General features: G+C 38.5%; 1 protein-coding gene across 1 annotated transcript in view; it reads right to left on the bottom strand.

Moving 5' to 3' along the window:
* Positions 1-7842: 7842 nt before the first annotated feature.
* Positions 7843-20198, bottom strand: part of BNC1 (basonuclin zinc finger protein 1) — a 76293-nt gene continuing 63937 nt past the window's right edge. The window contains exons 2-5 of the mRNA XM_086757547.1: positions 14180-14282; positions 13774-14009; positions 10608-12535; positions 7843-8524 (exon numbers count right to left, since the gene is read on the bottom strand). Of these exons, the coding sequence (XP_086613673.1) occupies positions 7843-8524; positions 10608-12535; positions 13774-14009; positions 14180-14282 (2949 nt within the window). The remainder of the gene's footprint in view (positions 8525-10607; positions 12536-13773; positions 14010-14179; positions 14283-20198) is intronic.

Below are 20198 nucleotides of genomic sequence, written 5' to 3'. Positions count from 1 at the left end.
ACTGCTGATAGAGGAAGTGGTTACTTACGAATAGTGAAGATTTTTTTTTTAAATAGAGAATTAAAGGGTAGAGTATAATGTAGTCCCAAAACTACCTTTGCAATCATCTTCCATAGGGACACAAAGAGGATTTTACAGAACTGGATTCTTATATGGTCTGCAGTATCACAGCATACAACAAGAGTTTATTAGCTCAGTTACTCTCACAATTTTCTTATGAGGTCAGAAATGACTGTTCTGACTGAGGCATAAAATGCCTTTGCAGATCTGGGCTGAATTGCTTAAAATCAAACAGAAAATTAGAGTTGTGGCTGGAGTTTTCATGCAGGTCTCCTGAGCGTGAAACCAGCTCAGATACCTGTAGATAGCCCTTCCCCTTCTCGGCATGAAGAATGCATCCTCAGCACGTACCAGGCTCACGTTACATCTGCTCAAGGGCACTAGCAAGAGAGCAGCGAGTGTGTAACGCAGTGCTGGCAGCCCAGGGTGAGAGGAGGTACTGGCTTTTTTTCTTACAGATGAAGTGCATGGCCTGAGTGTGGGGACACCCCCCAGCCCTTTACCATAAAGAGTGTTGCAAAGATACGGATGAGAAATTGAGACTGCTTTCTGACTGTCCCCTTACAAGAGCTTTTTCTTCTCTCATGTCAGAATACAGGAAAAGGAAGGGAGGCTAGCCTTGTTCTCAACAGTGAAAAGAGTAGAAACAGAGAAAATGAATCAGAGAACAGAGAAATTTTCCCTTTAATCTTCAACATGCACACTTTTCTCCATTCCTGCTTCATCTCCCACAATATCATCACCTGCTCAGTGGCAGTGGCCATTCATGCCCTGCGTACCTTCCAAAATGGGTTCTTCTTCATTCAGTTCCTACTGGTTTCTTTAACAAAGAAAAGTCTCCTCCCTTTCGTGCCACAAATAATACTAGAGAAGGAACCTCTCATAAAAGATTCTCTCTCTGTGAATGGTGGTAACACACAAACGGACACAAATGTCACCCACATTAGTAACTATGTGCTCCATTCACCCTTTGGAACCACTGCTATAGTTGCTCTCCAAATTACAGCCCCCTCCCAGTTTTATTCCCATCTATGGCTCTTCTTCAGTCTTGTTCATGCAAGATAAGGCTGAGAAAAAGCAACAGGAGCCTGGAAATTTTTGTCAGGCTCCACAGCAGTAAGAGAAACTCAGGTGCCCCCTCACCTCTCCCCTGGAAAGGATGAAGAAATAGGTGAAGGGTAAAAATATGCAGAGCAGAAGCTCTAGCTTCTCTATCTTTTTCATAGAGGATAAAAGCATGGTTGTTTTTTGTTTTTTTTTTTTTTTTGTTTTGTTTTTTTTCTTCTAAAACAGGGAGGCAGAGTGCTGGAAAAGCAAGCTAAGTAGATCAATTAATTCAAGTGAGTTTTTCCTGCATATGCCTAGGAAGGCAGAGAGGCTCACAGTCTATAGGACATCAGTGAAGGCTGGAACGTCTGCACGTGACTTTCTAAAGACAGATAAACCCTCCTTTTATTAACAAGCACTGCAGTACTGTGCATATGACAGTATTAGGCAAGTTGTTAAGTTTGAAGCATGCTCTATTCAAGCTGTTTGCAGCCTGCGAAGCCTCTGTACACCTCTCACTTGCACATGGCCTCTCTGTGCTCAGGAATCCAATGTAAGGTTTATATCATCCCACACAGAGGTGCAGATGTCGGCTTCCCAGAGCAGCAATAATGTGTCTCCTCTCTAGTAAGTTATGTTGTTTTCCTAGTGTCTCCTCTGAAGTCCCTCTGGCTGCTCCCGATTCTCCACATCGCTATACGCAATACACTCACACATTTTGTTCTCTTTGAGAATTTTTGGCTGGAGACTGTCTGAGTGTCATAAGGTATATCTGTCCAGATTTTGAACTTGCCTAAACTGGCCGTTTTCCATCTGCACAGGATCTGCCTCATGCTGCCTTACCTGCAAAGAAAACACTTTTAATGGTACAGTTGTTACATTGGTCATGTAGAAATATAGCTGCAAACTAGTCATTTATAGTGGGGATGGTGCACAGAAATTAGTTAAACTTATCTGGTCTTTCACAGTATTATATGCTGACCTGCTTCAGTGAGCTAGCAATTACAAAGCAGTACAAGCAGCCAAGGAACTTATGGTCCTTGTTGAGACATGACTCCAGTATTCTATGCCCTGTTCTACTGAATTCACTGCAATTACTCCCAACTAATATTAGCATAAATGAGAGTGGGATTAGGTTTAACATGCATATGCAGCCCTATGTATATGCAATTACACTAGGTATTGATATGTGTGCATAAATTACCTATGCATGAAGTGCATATATATATATACTGTCATTCTTGTAAATCAGCAGATTCAGATAAGATAAATATATTTCTAGAAAAGGGCTTGTATAATGACTATAATTAAAAATAATAATTTTGGAATTAAACTGAGAACTCAGATTGAGATCTTTTTGTCTGCTCAGTTTTACTGCGGTGTAAGTTGCTCAGTATAGACCTTACCAACAATGTGTTACTTGCAACTCAAGGATCCCCTTTAAAAAAAAAAAAATTAGGAAGACATTGCAGTTTTTCACTGTGCTTGAACAAGTGTTAGGACTAACTGTTTCTGAATGTGGATGGATACAAAGAGGAGGTGAAAAAAATCCAGGATCCAATTCATCCTTGACAGTCACCTCATTGGTAACTGTGTTTATGGCTTCAGGCTTGAGTGAGAAGGGCAGGCTGGGCTTGTGAACTCATGAAATGCTACTCTGTGGTAGGAGATATGCAGACAGGGAACAAGTAGGAAATGTGTTACACATCTTAAGAAACTTACAGTCTGACTCAAACCTCAAGAAGTCAACAGGGAAGCTTCAAAAGTACTGAATTCTCTCATATCATACGATAGGGAAGGCTTGGGCTTTTCCTAGTACATGGTGCTCCTAGGACCTCTTTTCAAGCAGCACTTCAACGTGCTTTCCCAGAAAGGGGTACCTAGTTTCGACAGTCCAACCCTGACAATTTCTTGGACTTGCAACTACAGCTAAGAGTACAGTCCTCAATGGTTGCTTCTACTTAAATTTGTAAGCTTCAAAAGAGTGGTAGAGGTGACAGTACGATGACAGTAGTAAGAGGACACATTATGGACATCTCTACACTGAATGAGCAGAAACTATAGAACAAGATTAGTAACCACAGATTTAAAAGACTGAAGCAGAGAATCACCTCACACTTAAGACAGATCTGGATTGATCTTAATTTATTGAAAAGAAAAAAAGTTTCAAAAACCTGTAGAAGGATGGTGATACATGGTACTCCTTACAATTCAAACTAAACAGAGTTTTGCTGGAGACTTTTAAGCGCAAGTTTGACAAACTCTTAATTCTGCACTCAGTAGTTAAAAGCATCTTTTCTGCTTATTAAATACATACATCTGCAGGCAATAGTGGCAAGTAATTCACAGTCAATTTTACTAGTTTAGGATAGGAGCTACAGAAACACAATACAAAGGGCTCCAGGTGCTTCTGTGAAGCTCTAAAGTGGTGCAGAACTAGATGAAGTGCTCACAAGAGAGGGACTGTCACTCTGCGACATAACCTTTCCTTTACCCGTTTATAGAACGCACATGAAAGATGAAGGGTGCTCACACAGAACAGAGCTGACAGGGCTGGAGCTTAACAGCTGATGTTTCAACAGTACATTTGCAAGTTAGCAACTTTGCGTAATCCAAGGAGTGCCAAAAGGCACGGGGAGCCGGGGGGTGGCGGTTGAAGGCAAGGGGAAATTAAAAGCCAGTCTACCTTCAGACTTGTGCTTGCTGAGGTTACGGGGAAATCTCACTAGCCAGCAAACTGTTCAATAGAGTTTTACAGAAGTTTTCCAAGTAATTCAAAGCTGACTTGATCAGGGTATGCATTCTTAATCCAACTTCAAACCTTATCTTTTATATATTGTCTTGCCCTCCTTTCCCCTCAGATGGGGGGGACTGGCAGTAAACACTGCTCTGAACAAAACCTGTAGCCTAGCTGTCTCTACAAAACCTCTTTGATCCAGCCTTCCTTCTCTTATTGCATTGTTGTCTCCTTCCCAATTCAGAGTCAAACTCTCATTTCAGTTTGGAAAGAACATTTGCTTGCAGGCTGAATGGAATCCTTATGGGCTATATCTCAAAATCTAAAGGTGTTTTTAGTTTAGCTGCATTTCTTAAATCTATGCTTGATGATTACTCAGAAGCTGCTCATGAACCCTTTTCAAGAAGGACCTGGCACCCTATTTAAGAATCCCTGGACAACATCCAAGTAGTTTAGCTGTTTTTTTAAGCTTCCCTATTCAGTGCAGGACATCAGACAGGTATTTTCAGAACTTGTTTATCCACACTGCTGGGTTTTACAGTATGTAACTTCTCTAAAGATTCATCAGAAACAATAGCCTCTGGTTTTGCTGCAGTTCTTTTCAAAGTACTTAGAAAACTGGAGCTATAAAACCAGATCCTTTACACTCTGTTCAAAATGGATTTCTGCAAATACTCCTGTAAGCACTACTGACACTCATTGTTCCAGAGTGATATAGGCCTGCTAGCAAGAACTATTTAAAATACCTGTGTTCTGAGAAATCGGATGCTCAAACGTACAGAGTGGCTACCCCGCAGTGTGCATCTATGCCTTCTCCTTTGGAGTCACAGAAAGATGATGGGATCCAACTTTTGCGGCTCTTGTTTTCTAAGGAAAAAAAAAACAATAAATAAAAAACTGGAGCAACATACTTGGTTAGCAAGGGTGGACACATTCAGGCCCAGCTGAAATCTCGCGAAAAGATTCGAGCTTCCAGCTGTACATACTCACAGCATCACAGATGTAAAACATCTCTAGAACTGAACCTCAGTCAGGGGAAGTTGCTTCAGCTGTCCAGACCAACTCTGAAAAGCTCAAAAAATGATGGTACTACTATTCTGAAGTGAGGTTACTTCCTCCAACATCTGTGGTGAATATGTGATACAGGCTGCTATAAGCATCACACATATTTAAAACTAACGGGAGATGTTAAGGCTTGGTCCAGCCATGTTGTGGTCATTAGGAGGAGGGAGCTACACAAATGCTTCATGAGATACATATGCTGTACTAGGGGTACTAAGGGTTTAGCCTGTTCTGATAAATCTCCCATCCTGTTCAGATTTTGGAGGAATAACAAAAAATCCTTCCAAAATAGAAAGTATAAATAAGACCCAAATATCTATCTTTTAACACAGTTCTCAATGATCACATATTTACCTTCTGTTTAGTTAATGGCATTTAAACTAATCTCTACCCTTGTCTACTGCACAAAGAAAAGAAAAAAAATGAATAGAATATCTGGCAACATTTATTACATTATTTCTAATAGCTTGTTAAAATAGTGACACTTCCTTATTACGGAATAAGTTAGTACCATTGTCAAAACAGTGCTCTCTACAGATGGAATGTGTTTTCAGATTTTTTTTTTAAATAAAAATGAAGAATAGTATTTTTTTTCAATAACAAAAGCCTACTTTTCTGAATCAACCAGAAGCATTATTATTTGTTTTTATTAACATATACAAAATTATTAGGGTATACAAACGTGTTTCCTTTTTGGACACAGCGAAAGCTAAATTAATGGGCATTACAGCATTAGTTTACATCACACGTTGTTTCAGAAAAACCCACCGTTTATGATTAAACAAATAGGTTTATATGTGTGTGTATATATATATATATAAAAAAAAGAGCGTGAAATAGCTGGATAACAAATCATGGATTTATACTATCAAAAGGCTGGGAGCAATTTTGTCTCCTGTTATTGTGCCCTTAGCTTTCAAACTATGATCTCCACTGATGCGAGTTCCCATTAAAAAAAAAACAAAACAAACACCACCTAAGTCCCCCCGAAAAACCCAGAACACCAACTCCCCGCAAAATACACAACCTCAAAGCAATGGCACAACTTTCCCCAGGCTAATAATTTTTCCTGACAGCTTCAAGCACAAATGACTTATTTTAAATATCACATAAACCTACTGTAAATTAAAAAAATAGATTACTTTACACAATGCATGGAAACAATTTCTAGTGAGCACAAACATTTACAACTGTGGCATGTTTTTTCCTCGCATAACCCATACTTACACACAAACCAAGTTTCAAAAGAATTAGTGAAATATTCAGTCCACTTTTGTTTCCTTTATACAATATGAAATGGTTACAATACCATAGTATATTTTAGAATAAGTTAAACATCAAGACATATGGCAATAGCATTGTACTAGTCTTTCTACATACATATGAAATCCAGAAATTCAGTCTATTTTTATTCAGTCACAAAAATGAATAAAGACTAACATCCAGTTATACTGGAAAGCTAGACTAGTTCTAGAAACCACAAATACTGTAAGCGCTTTGGTATAATATGTACAGATTGTGCTGTCAATGTCATGCTGGCATACTAGAACTGATCAACAGATTTCAACCGGTGAATTAAAGAAAAAAAAAAGGTACTATAAGACTTGCTTTCTTCTTTCTTTTTCTTTTTGGAAATGATTCAGTCAATGAATATGTGCCACAAGTACACACACAGCATTTGTATGATGTATGACTACAAATTAAATATTAAAGTGTTTTTTAAAATACAATGCAAGACTAGTCTTCTTAAGTGCATAGAACATAATGCCGAATACTGTTCATTACAGGGACAAATACAAAGATATTAAACATTTTAACAGATATTAAACAATGAACAATGTTCTTATTAAAAAAAAAAAGTGTGAATGAGAGTAAGTATTCTTCTATTGTTACAAAGATCAACATGTTTTTTCCCCCACCGGCAAGAGAAACAATAACTGCCGAATCATGAAAGATTTCTACCGCATCCATTTTGTCTCTGTCTCTCACAGGCTTAGAATTGCACCTTCCAACTCTTAAGCAGTTCAGGTATTTGCCTGGGGTTTTTTTCCTTCCCCCCTCCTCCTTTTAACAAAAACTTTTATCTTCCTGAAAATGGAACTCAAAAAGTGCATTTTAAATTAAAGGATTTACTTCCCCCACCTCCCATTTTGTGGATGCTTTTTGCCATGGTTCAGAAATTTTAGCTTAACCTATTCATTCTTTCTATCACTACAATTTATCAGAATGTCTCAGATTTATTCAGGCAACCCTGCCAAGTTAGGTAGCCCCTCCTTTTGCAAAGCAAATGGTATTAAATTCTGAAAAAAAAGCCAAAATACTGCAATCTTTATTCAAGTGAAATGCCAACTTAAAGAGCAAGGACTGCAGGATTTTGTATGCAAAGTCTCCCCAAATTTGAATTTTATCTTTCAGATTTCAGGATATAGTAAACCACAAATACCACATTCAACTAATACTGCAAGTCAGCTTCAGACGATGGTCCCAGGAACGAAATGGTAGCCCCAAAACTCTCAACCTAACCAGAGGAAACTCACCCCAATCATTACTCATTTCTTACATGACACAACTACTCATTTCACATGTAAACACAAGGGATGATGGTTCTCATTTGAAGCTCCTATTGTTGGCAAGTAATACTTCACAGGTATCAGAAATACTTTAGTGAATGTCTCCATAATTTCCCCATTTCTAAGATTCTTTCTTTTCCTTACAGAAGCTTTCGCTATTTAACATCAAACCAAACAACTGCACAAAATCTACAGCACCAAGCTTTGCTAAATGGAACTGCTGGAGAGCATACACAGGAGAAAAGAATTTGGCTGTGCTTGTTGAGTGGGCTAGAAATCAAATGAGTTTAAATAAAACTAACGTTAACACATTCCTTAATTGAAATGATTAATTCTTAGCAGAAATAAATTAAGATCAGCATGATCTTACTGTAGGCTTGTTGGTGACCCAGCCAGACTTTTGTGCAGATTAGGGTTTTGACTGTGCCTGTTCCGACTGCGAACAGATGAAAACATTGTGTTGCAACCTGGGACTTTACATTTGTGGAGCTGGCGGAGATGCACAGTTTTGTAATGAGCCCTGAAAGTTCCTTTATTACTGTAAGTTTTTTGACATATATGACAAGTTATTGGCAAACTGGAAGGTAAATTTGTAAAGTTTTGACTAGTTTTCTCAATTAAAGTACAGTCTTGGTAGAGTTCCTCATAGGGCATTAGGCTGGGTCCTTCACAGCTTTCATCACTGTCATCCAAGGGCATGGTGCATATTTCACTTCCTCCATCAGAATCCCAAGAAGAATGAGCACTGCTCTCAGATTTAATGCTGGAAGTAGTGCTTAGATCCAGAACAGCTCCATCATTCAACGGATCGTATCCATAACTCTCAGAACAGGGTTCTCTAATTTTGCTCATCGGAAAAACCAAGCTGCCTGTTCTGTTCATTCCTTTGAAGATTACAGAAGTATGTCCAACATGTTGTTTTAAAGAGACATCTTGACAAAACTCCTTAGCCATGTCTTTCAAGAGGTATGCTGCATTGAAATGGTTGCTGAACTCCAGTGTATCTTTAGTCAGAAGCTTATGATGAAGATTTAGGTTTGAACTATGTCTAGAAGAACAAAGACAAGCTTAGAAAGAAAGTGTTTTGCCTCACTTAACAGCTGTTTCATAATGATCATTAACAAAGAAAAAAATCAATATTTAGTAGCATGCATGAACTGTATACTTCCAATCTGACCAACTGCCACGCTAGGAGTGCACACAGATTATTTACACGTGCGATCGAGTGTCTGAACTTGCTTGCACTGGCATATATCAGAAACAGCTCTACAGAAATCAATGTTTCAGATTCTCTCCTGCATTGTGGATAGCTGTCTGCTCCACTACATCCAGTGCTGGCCCTAGAACAGTTGGGGGACAGACTAAAAACCCGTATATTGAACTGACATCAGAGAATGGACTGAGGGAGGGAAGAAACAAGACCCTTTCCCAACGGACAAAGCAGGAACGGAGTGACACCTGAGTCTGTAGAAAATATTGATGAACTCTTAAGTACTGTAACTGTGTGCCAGGATGCAGACGTACACATCCGTACAGAGCTCTTCCTTGACAGGAATTTCCTTGAATGAGGGAATATTGCATTTTATGCAACTCACAGTTTTCAAATGGGCATCTCTGGATTCAATTTAAAACCACCAAAACATACAAAATCACTGCTCCTCACTGAATACTATCAACCAGCTCACTGGGAACTTCCAGGCTCTTTTTAGAAGATTCAGTTTATTGCAAAACAGGGAAAATATTCATTTTTTTCTCCTTGCTATCATGGTTTCATTCAAACCATGAACAGCTCAAAAGGGCACAGAAATATTTCGCACTTGCACACTTGCAGTCACAGCACTTTATGTTACAGTCTAGAAACTTCTGCAAAGTTGTTCCAAATAACTACAGTTTTGCATAAAGCTTGTGAGCTTTCTTGTGAGTTGGCTTTAAAAAAAAACAACCCCAAAACCCTCCCCCACATCTTCCAAAAGCATCTACGTTAAAACTTAACTGAATATATTGGTGTGGGAAGGAATTTGTGGCATGTAAGTGCAAATCTTACTGCTGGACTTCTTTCCTGTGGCCCATATCACAATTACAGTGGAGAGGAATTCACATCTGGGAAGATGCAGGCAGCAGATCAGGGTATGAAGCCCTGCCAGCAGCAGAGGAATCTGCACCTCAGATGCAGCGGCCAGTCCTCAGAGACTGGCTCGTTGTCTCTCTGGACTGCATCAGCTGGCTCCAGTACTCCTAGCAGATTACAGACAATCTAAACCTTGTGTCACTCTGAACTACTAACCAGGCACCCTTTCTGCAGCCAAAGCTGCTGCCACACTGTTACAGGAGAGTTAGAAAACTTACAACGCTTAGTCGCACTTTAACAGGTTTGTTCTCTATCACTTGTCAATTCAGATACATAACTGATGGTCTACAATAAAGCTTCAGCTCTTGTTTCTCAGTCTATGTGCATTACAGGCTGAAATAAAATTATTTACAGCAACACAACACTGCAGCTAACCGTAAACTGAACCAAGCTCACGATACAGTTCAGGAATTAGTCTGTAATCTCACATAAAAGCACCACCGATGTGGACATGCACCAAATAGCGTTAGTTCAACCAGCACTGCGTAATGTTAATTTTGTACTGACACAGAGTAATTTTGCTTTTCTTATGGGCTTTTTCCCACCAGTCTGTTCAAAATCCTTGAGTAAAGCAAGGAGAAGGGCAAGTGAAGATGTCCTGAATCAATCTTGTTGCTTTTTCATTAAGGAACACTGCATACAGTAAAATACACACAAAAGTACATATCAAACATAAAAGTCCATACACGCATCTACTGGAAAATTGCTGAATTCATACCCTTGTGGCTTTCCCTTTATGCTCTAAAGTATTCTTGCAACTATTGCAGTCTTTATCAGTTACGAAAATTTCATGGCTTTATTTAATACCTTGTAGTCTAGTGGAAAGGAAATGTTTCTTTCAATGGGTTTTCATTTCATCAATGTTCTGATAAGTTATCATACCTGCTATACGAGGATAACAGAAAATCTTTGCAGGCTCCATTCCTCAAACACTCATTTTAATTTCAAATTAGGCTCCATTGTGATGGTAAAATAAATACAATTTTGTTTATAATTTTCTTACCTGTCTCGACTTCTACGAGAAGGGAAAGCAGCATTACAGCCCTCAACTGTGCAAATATGCATTTCTTTGAGATGTACATTTTTAAAATGCATTTTTACACTGTAAGGGTTTTTAAAAGTCTTCTTACAGATGTCACAATGAAAGCGGCTTTCTTCCTTCTGATTCCCTAGTGCATGTTGACTGACATGATCCATATCTTTAGAGTCTTCAAAACAAGGAATGGCAGCACCCCTGTTTGACAAAGTGCTGAAAAAGCCCCCGGTCAGCAAGTGGTGTTGCAATTCAGGGCAGTCACTTTTAGGAATCCTGCGCTTTGACTGCTCTTTAGTATACATGGGGGCTTCAGTCGTTGATTTTATAACATCATTGTGGTGGTGTTTTGGATCTTCATATATAATCTCATGGGAAACTATTCTTAATGGTTGGTTTTCTTCTGGTTTAACCTCTTTCTCACAGTGATGCAATTCATTCTCAGAGATATCCTTGATGTATTTGTTATTTGGCGCAAAGACAGATTCAAAATACTTTGGGCCCTCTACCCCAGAGACAGATTTCCATGAATTACCTGAATGAGGGTGCTTTTCCACCCTGTCGGTCACCCGCTTCTCTATCTTATGCTCACAGGTCTCAAGCTCTCCATCGCTTACCACTTGCAGACGTGTATCATCTTCAGAACTGGCAACATCGCTACTTTCATTAGGTGTCTCAACAGCTTCTTTCTCTATCTTAATAGGCATACTTGATTTACGAGATTTCTTCTTGGGTAGCATGTCAAATGGCAATTCATTTGAAACAAGCTGTTCTGGTATTGAGGAAGAAACAAGAGGCAGAGAAGGAAGAGTACCTGGAGTATTAGCAAGCTCAGCTGGTGTGACTGGACTACGATAAAAAGGAAGAACAGGCTGTACTGTTTTCAGGTTTGGAAAGAGGACACCATTCTGTCCAATACTAGGAAATCCAGCCTGACCCTTTGGATCTGTACAAGAGCTAGTATAGCTGGTAATAGTTCTGCTATCCGGAGTTAAAATTGTAAATTCTGTCCTTTTACTATCTCCAGGTCCAGCAATGGTCAAACCATTTCTTAGGTCTTTATCCCTGTTATTTCTGTTCATCGGCATATGGAGTCTGGGGTTAGGATTTGCACTGTGACGATTTCGACTACGCAAAGAGCTAAATACCATATTACAGCCCTCAATTGTGCATTTGTGCTTTATCTTTAGATGAACAGCATTGTAATGTATTTTCAAAGTACCTTTGTCATAAAATGTCTTTTCACATGCAGTGCAGAAAACACGGCCTTTCCTTGGCCCAGCGCCATTTTTTTCAACACATTTCATTTTGTTTTCTGGAGATAGTGCTGTCATTTCAAGCTTTGCTGCTGTATTATGTGAACTGGAATCACTTAAAAGGGCATCATCTTCTGTTTTAGTGGTGACATCTGGACCATTTATGCTCCTCTCATTTTCAACTTGAAATGGTGCAGAACTAGACGTTAAGAAGCCGCTTTCAGAAAATGGTATCTGAACATCTTGTTTAGTTTCATTGCTATGGTCTTGACCTTGCTCAATGAAATGTCTTTCTGGTGGTGAACCTATCAAAGGTGGAGGCACTGGACTGAAAAACTGAAATGGCAGCATGAAAGCCATGTTATTTACAATATTCTCAAAGGGATGAATGTTGGTGGGACTCATTTTGTCCAAGGAAGCAGAAAAATTTGGACTGTGTTGATTGCAGCTCTCAATGAATGCCCTAATATCCAAATTGGCAGTTGGCGGTGGTATTATAATTGATTGCCCTTCTTTCTCTTGAATTGCCATTAACTCTACAATGGACTTGGTTTCTCCAAAACGTAGAAATTGCTGCAAAGTAGCCAGTTCTTCTTCAGTGGTCATTATGCTCCAGTGATCCAGCACCTTTCCTGAAGCATCCTAGAGCAAAAAAATATTTAAATGAGTCAGACATTAGTTAGGACAAACAAAAAACCCCTCCCCCCCCGAATCTTTCATTTTTTTCAGGGATTAAAAATTATTCTCTAGCAAAATGATAAAATAATTCAATTTAATGAGAGATTAACGTCAATTCTGTGATACTTTCTTCCAATTTTTTTTCACCTTGATGGCATTATTTCTTTCTGAACTGACAGTAACACTTTCCAAGAAATTATTTTTTTTCCACAAAAATTAAGACACATCATTTGAACAACACTAACTATCATGTAAGTATGGACAGCAAAGATGGAGCAATCAGACCAAGATTTAGCTCCTCATTTAAGTCAAGTAGTCTTTCATTGCAAGTTTAATAATCTTCCAAGCAACTAAGATCAGAGAACAAATGAACCTGTATTGATCTATTGCCAGTGTTCACAGAGCACAGCTGTAATTACACTAGAGTGTTGGAGTTCTTTCAAACTCGAGCTATGCCTAACTTTTCCCAATAACTACAATAAATATTTTATCACAGAACATGTATTTGATGGCCTACTGAGATTTTTCACAGTGCATGTAAGAGTTTCTAAGATGATGAAGAACGTAACATTATAAATTTTTCATGTGCTAGAGGTTCAAGGTAATTGATTCCATATTTTTAATCCTAACACTAAAAAGCAAGATTATCAAGACCATTAAATATTGATTTGTGTCATAATGTAAGATCATAATGTTACTTTACATAAAAGGTAACTTCCACACCAGCAAGGACTAACATCAGCGTAAACACATAGGGCCAAATTCATCCTTGATGTAGCTCCACTAAGGTCAGTAGCACTACACCAAAGATTAATACTGTCCTTGGTGTTTAAAATGATGGCAAGTTTATTTGTCAATGTATTATTCTGCCGTATAAAAGTAAACTCACTGTCTAAATAAAAGTGGAGCAAATTCTGAAGTCTTTTCTTTGATACACTCCCAGTAACTTTTTCTTTTTGTCTTGGCTTACCTTTGTTAATAGATTAGAGCAAAGCAGGAAGATTTCAGTTAAGTATGACTAAAAGAGAGCAATGACCAAAAATCCACCCTTCCTTTCCAGGTGCTAAGCTTGTACAAGTCTTTTACAGCCTTTGAGATCTATCACACTGTTAACCCATTATGAATCACTGAGATTAAGCTAAAAACCATTATGAAATACTACTTAGCTATCATATTTGTATTAAAAAAGCCTGTCTAAATACCTGTAGCACATATCCACGTATATAATCCTGTAATGTCCAATCCAGAGCATGGAGAATCTGTATCACCTCTTCCTGCTTCAGAACACTGAAAAGGCGATCTAGCAGAATTTTAAGGCGCACAGGAATAGCTTGGGTTCCATATAACATGAGGCTACTGATATCAAAGACAACATTGGATTGAACTATTTCTACCTGGCTTGATGGGTAGAAGTTGGGAATCCTTAATTTGCTCAGGGCTGAAAATAAAAATCACAAAAGGTAAATCAGCTTGAGTAACAAGAGACAGATAAAACTGAACGTAACTAAAATTGGGCGTGGGGAGTGGGGTGGGCATGTGACAAAAAAAACATGCTGTAGTGGTGAGGATCCTGAAAGGTTTTATATAGACTGCAAGAACAAATATTACCATGTGCTACCCATCCATGCCGGCACTGGTCACATTGTCGCTGATTTATTTTCCCAGGTTTGAAACACTGACAACTACAGTTCACCAGAGTGCATCGGATAGCCTGGAAATCAATAGAAAGGATGAGAGGTAATATATAAGCACCATCTAGAGCGTGCAGATCGTACATCTACAATACATCCATAAAATCCACATGAAGACGGAGATAACGTTCCAGCACATACTTGTCAATGTGCAATGTAAGTAACCCAGGCAAAACCCGAGTCATGCAAGACTACTTCTGTTTTAAAGAGAATCAGTCACCAGCTAGTATATTATGGAAGTAAAATATTTAATGACATACATAGAAACACTTCTGTGGATTTATTTAGGCTGAAGCACCTTTACAACAATAATAAACTGTCCTTGTGCATTCACCTAAGCTATGATCTTCACGTAAGACCACTTTTTTCAGGAAGGTTTGACAACAAAGACATACAGATGAAAGTCCCACTCTCGAAGTTTTGCTGGAACTCCGTCCTGCAGTTTAGGAAGTTCTAATGAGCAATGCATTAGCTCTGCACAGACGTCAGCCCTTACGTACAGCACTGTCCACACAGAACATTTGTATCCTGTCAGAGATACAGGAGTTCACTAATGCTTCTCTGTAACAAAGCTCACAAAAAAGTACTCCAACTTCTCAACGGCTATAGCAGTCACGTTTTGTAAGGGAAATGCTTGAAACATAATAGGCAAAATAGAGCTCACAAACAGACGGCAACCAGTTGCACAGTTCAATTTGTGCATCACTTTACTCTCACCAAGGTCATGTATAATGCAAATCAAATTAGTATTCAGCTATTCCTAATCAACAGGCTAATACAAACTTGCTTCCTGGAATATAAGCTTTCTTCTGTGTGTGCCCGTCTGCAGCAGAAGGCAGACAGACATCTTGGAGGTCCCAGTTAAAGCTCCATAGGGATTGTTATAAAGCAAAGCATTTGTAGGATTCTGTATTGTTTAGATCTGATACTGAGAATAGTTCTTGCATAAAAGGAATATTTATTAAGGGAGGGAAAGTGAAGAAATTAATGTGCAGATAGTCTGCACTGGAATTAAAAAAAAAAAAGCTAGATTATGCAATTGTTACATGTCTGCATTTTTTGTTCTTAAAACAGTATGTTTTACATTTTAAAGAACAGAGACGCAAATACAAAATAAGGTAAAGGTATGCCCACTACTGGCTGCTACTCCTGCTCCTACGGTCCTATGCAAAATGGGGACTTCCACTATTTATTAATACCCATAGAAAAGCAAGACAAGATATGAAGAAAAAAGTAATGTCTTTTCCATGCTGGCATCCTCACATTGGCACTTTTGGAAAACGTATGAAGAAACAAGTCTTTGGCTATCAGGCTAAGAAAGATGGACACGGGAAATGTTTAAAATGAAAAGGAGATGAGGGAAAGGTAATTCCACTGGGGTTGGCATTTCTTTAGGCTTGAAGAATTTAACTGACTCAGGGCAGAAGAGGACACTACATACAACAGTCTACTGCAAACAAGCATGTGCAGGACATTTGGATGCCTAGAGCTTTACATGACTGAATTTAGACTTAGATTTTAAAGTCTCAGTAGCTGGCTTATCAAGGAGTTAGCTTACATGCTCATCTCCAAACTTCAGTGACTTGATGCTGAGATTCATATTTATTCGAAGGATCGAACAAGTGGCAACAGGGCTATTGAAATCTCTGAATCACTTTGCCTTTAATCTTTCAAAGGAGGCATTGCAAAACACTGAATTCTTGAGAAAAGCTCTGTGCTCCCCATAAAGTCGTAAAATACACATCAATACCCTACTCAGTGTGAATTGCTTCACTTTAATGGAGGATATATTTTCACTTAGATGCTAAAATACTTTCATATGACAATAAAAAGCCATAAATTTCTTATGGAAAGGTTGGGAAAAAAGATGTAGTTGGTTGATGATTCATTTCTATCACACAATATGAAACAATAATGCAGCTCAAGTCTTCTAGCTCTGTACACACATAATATGCTGTGACTTGCACAGACTGAAGCCCTTCCATGGGGACCCTGCTGGGTTTGGTAAGCTGCAGTGCATTCCACGAATGCATCTTTTGCAGTCCCTCCAGACAAAATTACAAAAGAGTACTTCCTTTTTCTGCAAGAAGTAACAGAAATATGCACAATGAAGAAAGCTGTCATGATGATAAGTTAATTGAGATTTCAAAATTTTTTTTCATTCTTTTTCCTTTGGACATGTTCCACAAACTACTGACCTTTAAAACTACTTTTTCTTCTTAATTTGTGTACTTAGACAAGAAACATACGCCGTGCAAAATTTTGCATTTCATAACTTTGTGTAAGATCTTTCTTCTATGTCATACAGGTATTTACTTTATATTCCTATATATGTGTAGAAGACTCCACATGCAAAAATGAGAAAAAGTAAAAGGAGGACATTTTGATTTATGTATATATAAGCAGCTATGAGAAAGGGAGTAGAGTTCCCCTTCTATTCTAAATACAGAATTGGTCCCTCTCAAGTCAATACATCACTGCTTCTGGACACCGGTCTTAGGTGGAGTTAGCCTGTACACTGCTACCGTACCAAAGGTATACCCTCAAATCAGGGATCTGTCACTGACTTAAAAAATTATTGGTAAGAATCCCTGAGAAGAAACAAGTGTGATTTTCAGGTTGGTAGTATCTCCCTTCATTTGTGCTTGTCAGAGTCTGTGTCTCCTAGAACTTTTGTAGCAACATTTGCTGTGGCAGCAATGGTAGTGGGAAGACGGTTGGACTAGACGATCTTACAGGTCCCATCCAACCATGTGATTCTATGATTCTATGATTCTATATAGTCACAGAGAATATCTAACATGACAAAATTAACTTTTAAAATAATCAGTGAGTCACAATTTAAAATCTTCATTCATTGTTCAACTTAAAAAGGCACTTGTAAAAGATGCACTTTGATTATCTCCCAAATTAACTTATATCACAGTTTAATGAAGAGAAACTTAGGAAAACTTCATGAGATTAATATGCTTGACTTTTGCCTGTTAATCCTACTATCCTTAATATGCCTATTCTAAGGTACTGTAATTATATCAAGTCCTTTAATGAGCTTTATTTTCCCAACAAGTGGAATGTACACACAATTTCATTCTGCAGAACAAAGGAATAACTTTCTATATTGCATATATGTAAAGCTTCAAAATCATAATTAAAGGATTGGAAATGCAGATGGAAATTAAAGTGCAATTTTTTTTAAAGTGCAATGCTTTCATTCAGGTCTATTATTTAGTTTAATTTTCCAGAAACATAAGGCAGATGTTTAAAAAAATAAATCTTATGCTATCATCAAGGATCTTGTTATTACTTTCCAGTCACTCTCTCTCTCACAAATGAATCTTTCCAAATCCATTATCAGCAACACTTCCTTCATTTTTTTTTTTTTTTTTTAAATAGAGTTGAAACTTCTGATCAAAATGTTCTGTGGTTTTACCAGCATGATTGCAGGGATCAGAATGCTGGATTTTTAATACAAATGATTCCTCATTTGTATTAAAATACAAAGAGAGAGAGATTAACCATTAAACTGGTCACTAAGCAACATCTAACTACTAATCACTGGAAAAGAAATCTTAACATCAGTTGCCTGAAAGTCACAAGTGCTGACATCTTTTTTTGCCAGATATTGATGTGACTTTGATTACACTTCAAAAGTTACTGAACATTGCTTTGCAACCCACTTGCAGCTTTCACAGCGAGAGAAAACACAGGCTAATGGGACAAGTTCATTCTGATTCTGGCTGTATAATCAGGCTTCGTTTCATGAAGCCGGCCTGAGATCATCTATGCTCTCCTGAAGCCTTTTGGGACCTACGCTCACTTGCAACACGCTAACAGCAGGTTTAAAAAAATGCAGCAAGGAAGACAGTATCACTGTGTCAAACCTCATTCAGTGTTAAGCGGGTTCTGGTTTGACAGCACTTTGGCTTGGGAAATAAATTAAAAGGTAAGTAAATATTGAAGCCCCTGCCAGGACCAAGTTAGAGATCTCTGCTCAGGCTGTAAAGCCAGCCTGGCTCTCTGCAGGCAGTGAGGGCCGCAAATGCAGACACCGGTAGAATGGAAGAGCACGTCCCAGATCCCCTGGTAGTATTTAGCATCAGTAATGCGCAGGTCAGCACCCTCACTTGTTTCTGGCATTCAGGAAAAACCCTTGTCTTCTTCACACAAAACTACCCCTCACTTTAGAGAGTTGTTTTTTTTTTTTTTTTAAGCTACTGCCATCGCACGAAGAACACAAGGGCTTTGCTGCTCTGCTATGCAGATTACTGACTAAATGGTGTCACTGATGCCGTGTTACAGGAGCATCTTTTGCAAGCAGGGATTAGAAATTCCTATCAGCTTAAAAGGCAGGTTGGAAGAAGAAATAGAAGTTACATGAAAGAAATGTGTGAGAGACACTTTCACTAGATGAGATACAACAGATACTGCTTTTAATGTCCTTTATTGAGGGCTTCTAGCAAGAAGCTGTGTCTCCTATGGCCACCTCACCTTCTTTTCTCAGAAAAAGTAATCCCACTGAATATATGTAACCTCCCAAGATATGTGCTCCATTGAGCACATATCCTATAGGAAAGAAGCGGGACTTGTCCAATTTCTGCAGAATAGACTTGCAGTGGCTCCACTGTAAGAACATTTGTAGAGGAAGAGGCAAGATTTATAATGGAGGAAGAAGATCAATTTTTAAAGCATTAGGATTTTTTTTTTCCTCGTCTGTCAATCAGCTAAAACATGACAGCCTTTTTACTTCCTAGAATACAGGTAACAACTTTCTCACACATTAAGAATAATCCACAGAAATTAAGATCTTTTTTTGGTTTCTAGAAATATGGGACATATGTCTGGTTATTAGGAAACATTTTCTTGCTTGCACCTTGTAAGGCTTGCAAGGGAAGTAACGGGATGGACACATTTACCATCTCTTAGACTAAAAGTACAGTCTACAGCTAAATCAAAGGCCAAATCCAAATCTGCGTGCATCTTCTCAGTAAAGAAACCAGTAACTATACATGAGTGTGAAGTTGCCTTCCTGTTCAATTTGTTTTCTTTCCTGTTTTTACTGTTATCCACTGGGTTTCTTGTGTCTATGAAGTTTAAATAAGTCTTCCTTTTTCATCACTCAGTTACATTTGATTGCTTCTGCATTGGAATCCTTTTAACGACCATGGAAAGCAGAGACAAATTTAAAAAACCTTATCTTAAGCATTTCTGTCAATGCCATACTTTTCCAGATCATACAATGAGCAAAGCTTGGCTTTGTCCATTTTCTGTCAAGCAACTTTTGCCGCTTCCCCTAGTGATATATTCCACTGATAAATAATACCGTCTGTCAGTATTGTCATGATTTAGAACAAGTTTTCAGTTTATATTTTGCCCACCTTACTTTCACTGCATCACAACCCAGCTGTGCCTATCTGTATCACACTAATAACATTTGGTTTTTTCAGCTATCCCACGTGCAATTGTATCCACCCTGTCCACTCTACAGTATGTATGTAGCCCTTGTGTGTGTTCTTCCAAAACACATACTTCAGTTTTTGACACTCTGTTGAACTCCCTGCAGTTTACTGGAACTAAAATCTATTCCAGTGTATTTCAAGTACAGTGACAAAAGGTGTTGGGCTGCTCCAGATGGCGTAAGTACTTGTTGAAGAAATAGCCCAACAATTAATCCTAAACTGCAAGTTGATATTATATCTATTAAAGTTTAGATTAAGCATTTTATCTCTATCATTCCTTGAAAGTTTCAACATATTCCAAGTTCAGTAAGGCTATGAATCCCATCTGCCTGTAGAGAATATTAGGAGGGCCCCTGCAGCATCTTCAAGGAAAGGCTCTGGGCCATTTTCCTCCTCCTGGCATGCTCACTTCAAAGAGGAAATGGGATGTTTGAAGGATGGGCAGAATATGGAAACTGTTCACTGCCTGTAGGTAGAGCT

The sequence above is a fragment of the Chlamydotis macqueenii genome, chromosome 12, assembly GCF_036417535.1.
Source record: "Chlamydotis macqueenii isolate bChlMac1 chromosome 12, bChlMac1.mat, whole genome shotgun sequence".
NCBI classification, from domain to species: domain Eukaryota; kingdom Metazoa; phylum Chordata; class Aves; order Otidiformes; family Otididae; genus Chlamydotis; species Chlamydotis macqueenii.
The sequence above is the reverse complement of the archived record's forward strand: the minus strand, read 5'-3'. Positions and strand labels throughout refer to the sequence as shown.